Source organism: Ascidiella aspersa, chromosome 3 (genome assembly GCF_963924565.1).
Source record: "Ascidiella aspersa chromosome 3, kaAscAspe10.2, whole genome shotgun sequence".
NCBI lineage: Eukaryota > Metazoa > Chordata > Ascidiacea > Phlebobranchia > Ascidiidae > Ascidiella > Ascidiella aspersa.
Genome location: NC_139449.1, coordinates 12,843,261 through 12,856,339, shown reverse-complemented (window position 1 = coordinate 12,856,339; position 13,079 = coordinate 12,843,261). Strand labels below are relative to the sequence as shown.

The following is a 13,079-nucleotide window of genomic DNA, read 5'->3' as shown; positions in this document are numbered from 1 at the left end:
ACTACCCGATCCGTTAGCAATTAGTTCATCGCTAAGCAAATACGTTTACGACAATTAGGGCATCCAATCATCCAATAGCAGAAAAGTCTGACTTTTAGACATTGAGGTCACCGGAAATAGATAAATTGAAAATATCCGCTGAAAATTCACAAAAGATAACAAATAGTGTGAGATAAAATTAATAACGCTAGGGGTCTGCCGGATCCGGCCCGCCGATGTAATTCATCCGGCCCGCCGCCTCTTTGACAAATTAGACACTATTTCATATATTTTTTGACTATTTTAACTATATTAGTTCAAAATTTTCGCGCTTTGCGCGAATGATCTTTCTACGTCCGGTTTGTTTACGTTTTGATGCTGTCTTTTCAACTAGAGCACTTCTTTACCGTTGCGCGGTGGACAGCAACCAAAGTGCGTCGCGGAAAAACGGAAAACGTATTCAAAAATATTGGGCATATCTTTTTTAACAATTTTTTATTTTCGGCAATGTAATAAAAACTTGCAAGAATTTAAAAGAAATGCCGGTATACCAAAAAATAATCGCGTTTGCTTCGTTCGCTAGTTGTGCCTTCACTTAAAAGCGTTTACAAACACTGAGCTAGCTTAACTTTAAATGTTATGGCGTTCCCCAAAGTAGTTGTATTATACTTTTCATTAGTAGTATGGATGACGACGTGTGAACTCAAATTTTGAACCAAACAAACGCTTTTTTTCACGCTTTGAACACTTTACTGCCTCCTTAAACTTAAATAAACACATTTTGAAGTGCAAAAACGATTCAAGGCCCGCCTGAAAAAATGTTAATAACACTTAGTTATCATTTTGTGCGGGCCGCAGAGAACTTCTGAGTTTGGTTTTGGCCCGCGACTACAAAAAGATTGCCGACCCCTGCTTTAGATACACTAATTTTGGTAGACCTTTTTGTTTAGAACTGCACTACTTTATGACGGATCGGGTGCGTTGTTGACCTACCTATGCTAAAGGATTCGCCATTACTGATCTATATGCATCGATCTCTATGAAATTTTGATAGTATTCTATGAATCTTGTTAACCACATTGTTGAAAACTTGTAATGGGGATTTTAACACAACGACTATTTTTTCCACTTTTGCATTACCACTCCAAAATTCTATCGAGCAACCTTTTCAAAATGAAAATTAAAATTATTCCTGCACTTGAGGATAACTACATGTATTTGTTGATTGACGATACAACAAAAGAAGCAGCAGCAATTGACCCGGTAGAGCCAACCAAGATCATTGCAGCAGCAGAACAAGAAAATGTTAAATTGACCACCGTGCTTACCACTCATCATCACTGGGACCATGCAGGTGGAAACAAAGATTTGGTTTCCAAAGTTAAGGGGCTCAAAGTTTATGGCGGCGATGATAGAATTGACTGCATAACTGAAAAAGTGTTGGGTGGAAGTCAACTTAAAGTTGGATCTTTGTCGGTAAAATGCCTTTTTACTCCCTGTCACACATCTGGACATATTTGCTATTATGTCAACGATGGTGAAACTTCTGTTGTTTTCACTGGAGATACTTTGTTTTTGGGTGGTTGTGGCAAATTCTTTGAAGGTACCCCTGAAGAAATGTGCAAAGCCCTTATTGACACTTTATCGATTCTTCCCCCTGAATGTAAGGTGTATTGTGGCCATGAGTACAGTGTTGGCAATTTGACATATGCGGTACACAAGGAGCCTAACAATACAATACTTGTTGAAAAGCTAAATTGGGCAAAGCAACAAAGAACAAATGGCTTACCAACAATTCCATCTACTATTGCAGAAGAGTTGTCATACAATCCATTTATGAGAGTAAATCAATCTCATTTACAAAAAACATGTGGAACAAATAATGAAGTTGACACAATGCAATTTTTGAGAAATGAAAAGAATTCTTTTAAATCTAAAGTTTAGGCATAGCAAAATTAATCTTCTTTACATGTGTAGAAATATATATTCATTCAATTTAGTGAAATACTGCACCACTCTAATTGAATTCCAAATAGCTTATTTCATATGTTGTAATATGTATAACATTGACTTGACAACTTTGAAAGCTATATGTGTCAACTTTTTGTGCCTGGTTTATAGAGGATCTACACTACAGGAGCAAAAGTAATATGTATATTCATAATTGCAAAAAATAGTAATAATTAGAGCGATTCTTTTTTTAATAGGCAAAAGAGTCAAGATTTTTTCAAAATTTACTTGTTAGGTCACGCAGGCCTGGTTTATTGGGTATGGTCCAGCTCGAACTTTGTTTCTGATGTATTGAAAATTTGCAGTTTGTTTTTTAGTGGTTATTTGCAATTATTCCATTTCATATTTAAATTTTGCATTTTTTGGCCTTTTCATAATTGTTTGTCTTTTAGATATGCAGATCAGTATAACATCAAAAGCCAGTGACTGACAGCGCCAGGACACAAATGCAGCAATTTATATTTTTTTAAGACAAAAATAATCGCCCTAGTAATAATACATTTTAATATAATAAATAACATTATTCTTAACAAAATTCGTTGCAAGTATTCATGCTCAACCAGACCAGTCTCGCTTATTGGGGCGAATGTATACAATAACATTATTTTTCTTAGTATTTTTATTACTATAACATATTTAATAACCCAAAACAATAAACCTTTCTTTTGTTAGTGAATTATTTTTTGTAAATTTGCAACTTTAATATGTCTATTGTAATATTAAAGGTGTGACAAAAATTAAAGTGTACCCAGCCTGTGAAATCATGTTTATTAACCTAATTTTGAGCAATACGTTTTTATACCCTTGATATATAATAAATGTTATACATATTAAAAAAATCTTCGAATTCCTGAATAGATATAATTTTATTGGTTGCCTGAAAATCATTAATATTAAAAGTTGAATAGTCAGGCTGTTGTTGTGTAGTATTAATTTTAAATATATATATTGGTTGAAATAAGCATTGCAGTATACAATGTTTCATGCAATGCATTTACAGAATTGTCTGTTAGAATTTTCAAATTTCGAACAGAAAAATCTAGCAACCGTTAATTAATTCTTAGGGACAAGCCCTACAACAATATTTCCCATTTTGTTTAGACACTATATTGGTATGTGCGCTCATTATGAGATAGGTAATGCGGGCCCATCTCCAACTCAAATTTTAAAAGCATTTTTAAGTATGCCCACATTCTGAAAAAAGTACGCGCTTCTTTTTAAAGCCTATTTAGAACGTGCGGCGTGCGCATATTTTCGTACATTGTGCAAAACAACGTCACGTCCTTGATTGTGTTTCTTGCCTCCTGCGATTCAAATTTATCTTTTGTATTTTCACGTTATTATGGATATATACAATCGACAAACAAAGAGTTGTTTTGGAATCGTACTAATTTAATATCTGGGGGAAGGGGCGGTAGGCACAGGGCAACTACGAAAGATGCACGATCGAAAAAAGATAAAGCCACCGGCCAAGACCATCTCGTGGGAGCCACAACGAACCAAACTGTTTTTTAGAGCTGAGCTTTCAAACTGAATAATCATGAAATCATTGCTTTTAATTTGCCCAAATAATAAATGTAGGCTACGAAATATTATACAAAATATAAAAATAGGTAAGTCGTTTGGTGAAAATGAGCTTCTAGCCAGATGCATTATTGTAAAAATTTTTTTTAGTGTTTTTGTAGGTGAGGCAGCGCGTTTGTTTAATTGCAAGTCTCATTAAACTAATTTGCCTCGGCAATCAACCTCACTATTACTTCAATAAGTATTGCTGTTGTCTGATTAAAATTCCACACAGTTTGTGTTGGCTATTATGGGCAAACCGGCTAATGCCGGCAAGCACAACCACTCACTGTATTGACTAGACGAGACTGGATATATTGATATAAGGTTTCGCATATATAAGTTGAAAGTTTGTATAAAAGAGGAAAGGCGACACCAAAAAGCGGAAATGATTTATAATCCAGCGCCTTTTTGGCAGCCGGGAACTTTAACAATAACGCGTTCACACAGGTGAAATACTTTTATCTATAACGGAAATATATGTGTCACGATATAACATTATTCATGTGTGAAACAGCTGAATGCTTTGTTCTCAGTGTAACAGCGAGTGTTTGGTAAAAGGCGTGAAAAACTGACAAATCATAAATCGTAACATATTTGATAAATACACAATGCAATAAATTCCAAATTATCCACTAATTATTACTTATAACGCTACAGACACTCCAGCCCAAAAGCAATTGCCGTCGTGAATGTAACACGGCGGCTGCTTTTCGCAATATACCCGAAACGTTTCTATTTTTTAACACAATTGACTTTTGTTAGAAAGTGCTTCATAAGATTTGAGCTAAATGAACATGAACAAGGCAATGAGTCACGAGTTGTAGCTTTTAGCAACACGTTCAACAACAAATTGTTTTCTTCTGTCGATAAGTCAACGAACGACATGCGTTTTGTTGTTGTCTCTCTTTCTCGTTCACGTCCTTCCGTTATAAATGGTGAAAAACGTGAAACTGTGAAAACAAAGGAAAGAAGGAGCAGTTATTTGTTTGGAATTAAATTCTATTGATTTTTAACATTGAGCAACATTTCCTTAAAAATTTGCATATTTTAGTTTGCACAATTTGTTCAATGTAAGTTTTAAAATAACGACGCATCACAAGAAAATACGCTTTGAAGTTGCTGCTTATTCACTATTGCTTTCAACAAAAGGCAGGAAATGGGGTGTTCCTAAAAGCGTGATTTGAAAGCTAATGTTTCGCGTGTGGATAAATCATTATGCTTGATACGAGATGTTTAAACTCGTGTGTAAACGCGGCTGCGTGATGAGTGAAAAACAGACAAAAACCCAAAACGTACCAAATGTTTAAAAGAATTCGGAAATTTAACACGAAATTATTTCGTGCACAACAAAATTAAGTCGTGATTCACAAGTTTAACGCGTTGATTTCAAACTATTGAGCTCCAAGCACAAAAATTAAGCTCTTTTAACATTTATCAAAAGATCGTGCGATCGACGTTTAAGCTTAGACTTCATAGATATAGACTATACATAATTTGCGAAATGCGATACATAATGGTTCAATAGAAAGTCGCATTAAAACAATTTACAGACCTTTCAGTCGATATTTTTACCTATTATATATATAATTTTTGTTTTTATTTTAAAAGTATAATAGATTTTTCACCTGATAAACTAGGCAGAATCGCAGTTATAGTGAAATCCATGTGCAATTGCGTTTTCCATGATTCCAAACGGTGGTGATGTCTTATCGGCAACGCTTGTTTGTATTTAGTATTTCGAATTCCAAGCAAATGCTTTGCTGACGATATGGAGCGTCTTTCGACGTATACTTCGACGAGATCAATTCTTCTAACAGCTAGCTTCTTGTAGGTTCCAAACATGGCAGTTTTTAGGCGGTCGTTTGTATGTAGTCCGTACAGATTAAGGTACATCTTCTTTTTGAGCTTCGTTCGACGACTTTCCTTGGCCATAAGAAATAGAGTTCTTTTTTTTTCTCACTCGCGTGGCAACAATTTGAGGCAGGCGTGTTGATTACAAGTCTCATTAAACTAATTTGCCTCGGCAATCAACCTCACTATTATTTCAATAAGTATTGCTGTTGTCTGATTACAATTCCACACAGTTTGTGTTGGCTATTATGGGCAAACCGGCTAATGCCGGCAAGCACAACCACTCACTGTATTGACTAGACAAGACTGGATATATTGATATAAGGTTTCGCATATATAAGTTGAAAGTTTGCATAAAAGAGGAAAGGCGACACCAAAAAGCGGAAATGATTTATTATCCAGCGCCTTTTTGGCAGCCGGGAACTTTAACAATAACGCGTTCACACAGGTGAAATACTTTTATCTATAACGGAAATATATGTGTCACGATATAACATTATTCATGTGTGAAACAGCCGAATGCTTTGTTCTTAGTGTAACAGCGAGTGTTTGGTAAAAGGCGTGAAAAACTGACAAATCATAAATCGTAACATATTTGATAAATACACAATGCAATAAATTCCAAATTATCCACTAATTATTACTTATAACGCTACATAGGGTTGTGCAATTTTCATTCTGGGAGAATTTTTCTTTTGTATTTTACATATTTTATTGGTATGCTCAGTGTAGCTATACTTTATGTAGGCCTAATTTAAACCTAAATTTACGTACTGCAAAGTGCGTTAAGTCTCTCTACTAGATGTATTATGACTATCAAGAGAAATTAGCCTATAACGTATAACCAGGGTTGCCATACCGTCCTTATTTATAAGATTTGTCCTTATTTTGAAGGGACAGATCTTAGAAAACTTAAATGTCCTTATTTATAAGAAATATCCTTATTTTCGACTTGCGTCCTTATTTTGTCTTATTTTTAACCTTGTCACTTTTTTATATCGAACGCTCTGCTTTAACGCAGTAAGACGTATTACGGACAGTTAGTCGTAAACAACCACAAGTTGACACATAGCAAAAAAAATGTTAAATACCAGCGTTAGATACTAATTTATGACAGTTGTTAATGGGGAAATAAGTGCAAGGCAGTGTAGTCGACACTTAGATTGAGCAGTAAAGCTATAATTGATAAATAAATTTATCTGAATTACATTACACGTATAGTTTTAGCTTCTAATAAGGCTAAATCTGTAAATCTGATAAGTTAAAATGAGCAAGCGTAAAAACGTTTTTCGTGACGATTATGAGAGGGAATTCAAAGGTATCAAACGAAGCTTGAAGGGAGAGTATTTCGCACACTGCAATATCTGCAAATGCGACATAAATCTGGAGGCCATAGGAAAGAACGCTATTTCACATCACATTAATACCCCAAAACACAAGAAGTGTGTCATGATGATTAATTCAAACCAGCCGATGAATAATTTTTTCACAAGTCGATCAGCGCCAACGACCACAGACTACAAGGCAGCTGCTGCTGACGGTACCTGGGCATTCCATACTGTCAAACACCAGCAATCATTCCTCACCAACGATTCCAACATCGCAAAAAAGTTTGCTGCCGCCAGGACCAAGAGTACAAGCATCTTTATTGGAGTGCTTGCTCTATTTGCTCAAAAAAGGATTTTGTCTGAACTTGATGTACATCCCTTCTCCATCTCGGTTGACGCCTCTAATCACAACGAAGTGAAACTATTTCCTCTAGTCATCCGATTCTTCAACGCCAAAGTTGGAGTACGAGTGCGTTTTCTTGATCTGCGATCGATACCAGGCGAGACCTCGGCACAGATCACAAACTTTATTCTCTCCTCTATTCATGAAAATGGCCTAGACATGAAACAGCTGTCATCCTTTACAGCATAGTGGAAAAAACTAAATCTTTGCTCGTCTTAAAGAGCAAACATTGAATCTAATCCCAGTCGGCTGCCCTGCTCATATTTTGCATAACGCAGCAGAGAAGGGAGCAGAGCGCCTCACACTTGACATAGAAACAATCGTAATGAAGATTGGTAGCCACTTCAAAAGCCAAACTGGTAGGGAGATGAGGCTCCAACATTTCTGTGAGTAACTTGATAGCAACTACTCGACTCTACCAACTCACACACCGACACGATGGACCACACTTGATGCTGTACTCGAGCGAATGGTCGATCTATGGAAACCACTCAAAGCGCATTTTCTTTCGCTGAAACATCCAACAAGAATATTGGATGGTTTCTTTAAATCAGAAGAGTCACTGATCATCGTAGCCTATTATTCCTCCACAGCGCTCTCTTGCTTTTCAATAAACCACTGTTAGTCTTGCAAAAGTCACCTGCATTGTTTTCCGAACTGGCAGAGATTATTGAATCTCTCAAGATCAAAATATTACAACGGAGTTCAGGGTTTTTCGGAGCAGCAACAGGCGAGCTACTAAAAACAGTCGATGAAGAGCATGCTAAGGTTCTTAAAGCGAGCTTCCAGGAATTCTACACCATTACCTTGGAATATATCAACAAGTGGTATCGATTTGAGAAGCATCCAACGCACATCAGCTGGACCCTGCTGAAAGATCGGGCAGTCGAATACGAGGAAGTCAAGGCTTTGGCAAGTTGATCCTCTAATGGCAATGAACGATGAGCTGTTCGATGAGGTCTCGGCTGTTAAAGCTCTGCTCAAGAAGATTCCAGATGATGTGTTCCGCAAGGATGACCCTGAGGCCTAGTGGATGAATATATTTACCGGAAGCAACTCTTTTCCGCTGCTCTACAAGCTGGTGAGCAACTATTTCTCCCTTCCGGTCAGCAATGCGTTTATGGAAAGAGTGTTCTCTCTTGTTTCGGCCCAGTGGACCAAGGAAAGAAATAGACTTGGTGAAATGTCAGTGAAATCCCAGCTACAACTAAAAGTAAACTTAGACCTGAGCTGTCGTGAAATCCACGAAGCAATTGCTAATAACAAGGACTTGCTGGAGCAGATTGTTTTAGGCAAAAAGTATGGAGTGTAGTATGACAAGGCTCATATAAATAAATTGTATGTAAAAAAACGTATTTTAAATGCTAATCTAATTTTTCGGTTGTCCTTGTTTTTTGGTCCATGTCGATGGCAACCCTGCGTATAACCCCTTAGTCAAACCAACGCGTTTATCCAACCATTATGTCTATGTAGATCAGGGTTAGGCAAATTGTGCAGTACGCAAGCAACGTTTCGATATTAAATATTTTGTTAACTTAAAAAGTAACATAAAGTGATTACTGATTACAGTGGTTGAGTTATTGTGCACTCACATCAAGAGGCAAAATTTGATTTTCATAAACGGAACAAATAACGTAGGGTAGGCCTATATTACGGAGTATCACAAACCGTTCTTTCTAACACAGTGGTTCTCAAACTGGGGTCCGCGGTCCTTTTGGGGTCCGCGAGACAATTTTCGGGGACCGCGAAGCACCTAACAAAAAATCAGCACGACGCTTCTGATGAAGAAAAATTTTTGTGCAATAAAATTTTCAGGCAATTTTCAAGCCAAGCTTAACAAACACAATAATAATAACTATGCCGTACAGGCTAAATTGATTACGCTAGCGTAATTCAAACGTGTTTTCGCTCGTCATTGCAAGCTACGATTATAGTTGTTTATTCACGTGATTGCATGCTTTGACTCTGCCTCACCTGCCAACATCTGGCAAAGCAAAAGATATATCAAGCAAAAGTTATATCAGTTAATCTCTACCGCAAACTTTACGTTTCTATACCTAAAGCGTGCTTTTTTTCCTTCTATTTCTGTTACGTTATTCATATCAAGCGTTCACGCGGTCAAAATCATTCAATGCCGCACGCAAAGCAGGGCTGCCACTCTGATTTTTAATTTATCCCAAGGTTTCATGTCTAAAAATCCCGAGATTTGGAAAAAAAAAACAAGATTAAAAAACTGAAATATAAGAGACTGTGGCGGACTTTGTGATGTGCATCCATGTGTAATGAGTATTGCTCTAACACAGGTTTTGGCAACCTTTTTTCTAGTCGCGGGCCAATACCAAACTGATAAATGTCTCTGTGGGCAGCACAAAATGTTAACGAAGAAGCGTGGTATTAAAATGTTAGAACAACTGTGAATCAGGCGGGCCTCGATTTTTTTGCACTTGAAGACGTGTTTGATCACATTCAAGGAGGCAGTAAATTGTTTTTTCGAGGCTACACCTCGTCATACATACTACTAATGAAAAGTGTCATAAACATACTTCGAAGAAACGCGATAACTTTACCTCTAGCGAAGCGAGTTTGATTTTTCTTTTAGGTAAACCGGTATTTTTTTTAATTTCTTGTAAGTTTTTTATTACATTGTAAATACAAACAAAAAATATTTGTAATTTCAACCTGCTAATGAATTGAATTCCCAAGATATGGAACAGATATCCCCAGATCCCAAGGTCTAGGCTGAAATTCCAAGATCTTGGGAAAAATCCCAAGGAGTGGCAGCCCTGACGCAAAGTGAGGCAGCGCCAAGTCGTGCCTCTCTTCGGATCATAAAAGTGCCATACACTGCATTATGCGTGCCTTTTCCTTTTGCGAATTCTCTCGGAAAACATGATGAATAATTTAACTATGATTTGAGGCATGCCTCAATTGTGACGTCCACGCTATGAAACCTTTCTTTGTCCAGCTTAAATGCCCGCATAGTGCGTGTACTGTACATTGACTTCTTGCAGTGTAAAGCTCTAAAGTTGAAGTCATAATTAAAGGCAGACCTTTTGAAAATTTAAAAGTTTTGCATCAGACGACCGGACAAAAAAATAACACGCAACTTTTAAAGAGATAGGTAAAAAAGGATTGGATGTGTGGCTGTCATAGGCGTAGCCAGGGTGGCCATGGCCACCCAAAAAATATAAATATCGTCTTCTTAATAATAATTTGTTTCGTAGCTTTTATGAGAAGCAGACTACCACAACAGTCGATCACAGACATGCCACACTATTAATTGCCATGCACTGTTACGTCATAAACGATGTAGTCATTATTACGTTTGCTATATTAATGTAGTTTTACTACCTTTAGTGATTTTGTTTTTGCTCTCTGAATGGTTTTTGAGTAAAGCGCTAAAACTCAGTCAGTTGCTGCTCGAAACGGTTTGCTAGCATACTTATTTTTGTTCGATTCACAGTTCATACAATGGCAAAAGCTAAACAAAAAGAGTTCAAACTTTTTTTTTTGTTATTACGATACCGTTTTTGTAGTTTTTAAAGAAAAACATGACTTGAAAAAAATTGTGCCTCACCATCTAGGAACCTCGCCGCACGTCACTGCTGTACAGTAATCGGTCACGGTTTTAAAACTGTTCGTGATTGCTTCACTCAAATAATGTGATTTTACTATACTCAATACGGTATTAACAAAACAAAACATAGCCGAGCTGATAGTAAAGAAGCAAGTGCACCCGTCCCTTTTATACCATTGAAAACAACGTGTTATTTTGTGATTATTTGTGCATATTTTTAAGGGGCCGTAAGTAATTAAAAAAATTGCTAGGGGACCGTTGCGTAATTTTTTTTAAAAAGTTTGAGAACCACTGTTCTAACACATTCGAAACATGGACCAGGCTTTGTTTCTTTGAAGCAATAACAATGCTATTGTACACAACAGTCGTAAACTGGGCTTAAGAAGGTCTGATAAAAACAATACATCATTTAAATAAAAGCAATTCATCGTTGAAATACATGTATAGATAATACATATTTCGTATATACTATGTATAGTACCGCCCCTCTATTTATATGGATTTTATTATTTGGGTAGAAGAGCAATGAAAAACATCGACGAGCCGCAGTTTTCCCCTTATTAAAAGCAAATGATTACTGCACAAAATCAGTATTTTAACTGCAATTAAATGAAGAGACGTTCTTAATCACACATAATAATTTATACAAGATGATAGATCAACGACAGCAAACTAATTTAGAGCAAATATAAATTATGTTCTACATTCAAGATCTGGTATTTCGGAAGCTGAAATCCTTTCTTCTTCTGCTTCGATTGTTCCCTGTAATTCCAGGGCAACGAACATTTTTCGCACTTACGTAGTCAAAAAAGTCAAAACGTGTGTGAAATGGACTACGTGCCTAATTTGTTAAAGAGGCGGCGGGCCGGATGAATAACATAGGCGGGCCAGATCTGTCCCGCGGGCCGTAGGTTGCCGACCCCTGCTCTAAATCGTCTCTTTTGAATGGTGCGATGAAAGCTACTTTTCGCGTTATCAGATGTTTGTTTTCTAACAAATCGAGTGTTGTTCACGAATTTTATAGTTTGCCTTTGCAGGTAGCGACGAACTTATTATTTTCTGAGCTGTGCGTTTTACGCATAGAAAGCACTCTGGCCTTACTTTATCATTTACCCCAAATTTAAACTTAACTAAATGTAACTTTGGAACCAACAGACCTAAAATCGCCTTTTCCAGAAAATTGTCTGACTGGTCAAAACCTCTTTTGTAAAGAGAGCTTATAAATTTATGGTATCCTAATTTAACGCATATAAGATTGCAAGATACGATTAGGTTAAAAAGTTGGCAAAACTATCAAAATATCAAGTTTGGTACGTCGAGGATCTGTGAAAGTGCCCAGATAGGTCTAACAGCCATGTAGGCCTACACAACACACATTTTGTAGTTTGTGTATAGATAGTAAAGAATACAAAACTACAAAGTGAATGTGCTCGCGGACTCACCTAGAAATTTACATGGTCGCAAATGATTCCGCGGACCCGCAGTTTAGAAACACTTTTGTATATGGACAAACATAATTTCAGAAAGAAATTGTTTACCAATTTGAAATAAGTTCACATCTATATTGGATGTCACTTGTTAGGTTAAAAAGACTTGCTTAAAAAGGCAATCTATAGCATACGGTTACCATACACCAGGATTTTCTCTGACATGTCAGGGAATTTAGTGTTGAAATCTGCGGGAGAAATGGCAAAATCTGCTTATATGTCCTGAATTTAATCGTCCTTTATGAAATATATTGCCAATGCATTAACAATATCAAAGACGATTATTGTAACTACTAAAATTAGTTTAAATCTTTGTTCTGTTTAGTAAATAGCTTTGTATTCATAATGGCAAAACCTACTCAAGCAATATTTTACAGTTTATTTTACCAAATATGGAACGGTAGATAAACACCAATTGGACATACGGCTACGTCTACTGTTAAAGACGTATCCGAAACTAGAGAGATATCCGAAGCTAAATATTTGCCAAACGCACAATTTTTACCAGGCCAAAGTGCTGTTAATTAGACTAATTGCTATTTGCTAAAATAAACATTATCTCTTTTGAAGGTTCAAGTCAAGTTTGTTAATATCTAAATCTAAAATTTACGTTATTGTTTTAATGCACAAAGTGGCAAAGTAAAAATGTAAATTCACGAGTAAAATGCGAGCAAATTATCCACACACACGCAGTTATAAGCACTATAATAACTTTTTTCAATGAATTGTTACGTTATCTTAGCTGAAAGAAACTTTTTCCCATTCTGTATAGCCACGGCCCACCTCGCACTGAATTTTTTTGCCACTTTTTTAATCCTAACGCAATTTTTTCCAAGTTATGTTTTGAGTATATTTTAGCACGTTTTGTTGAAATAGGA

General features: G+C 36.5%; 1 protein-coding gene across 1 annotated transcript; it reads left to right on the top strand.

Moving 5' to 3' along the window:
• Positions 1–1,052: 1,052 nt before the first annotated feature.
• Positions 1,053–3,145, top strand: LOC146160258 (hydroxyacylglutathione hydrolase, mitochondrial-like). The gene has a single exon (XM_083383850.1). The coding sequence runs from the start codon at positions 1,075–1,077 to the stop codon at positions 1,921–1,923; it is 849 nt and encodes a 282-aa protein (XP_083239976.1). The 5' UTR covers positions 1,053–1,074; the 3' UTR covers positions 1,924–3,145.
• The last annotated feature ends 9,934 nt before the right edge of the window (positions 3,146–13,079 follow it).

Coding starts and splice junctions, on each gene's coding strand:
- LOC146160258 (XM_083383850.1), top strand. CDS start 1,075: ATGGGGATTTTAACACAACGACTATTTTTTCCACTTTTGCATTACCAC.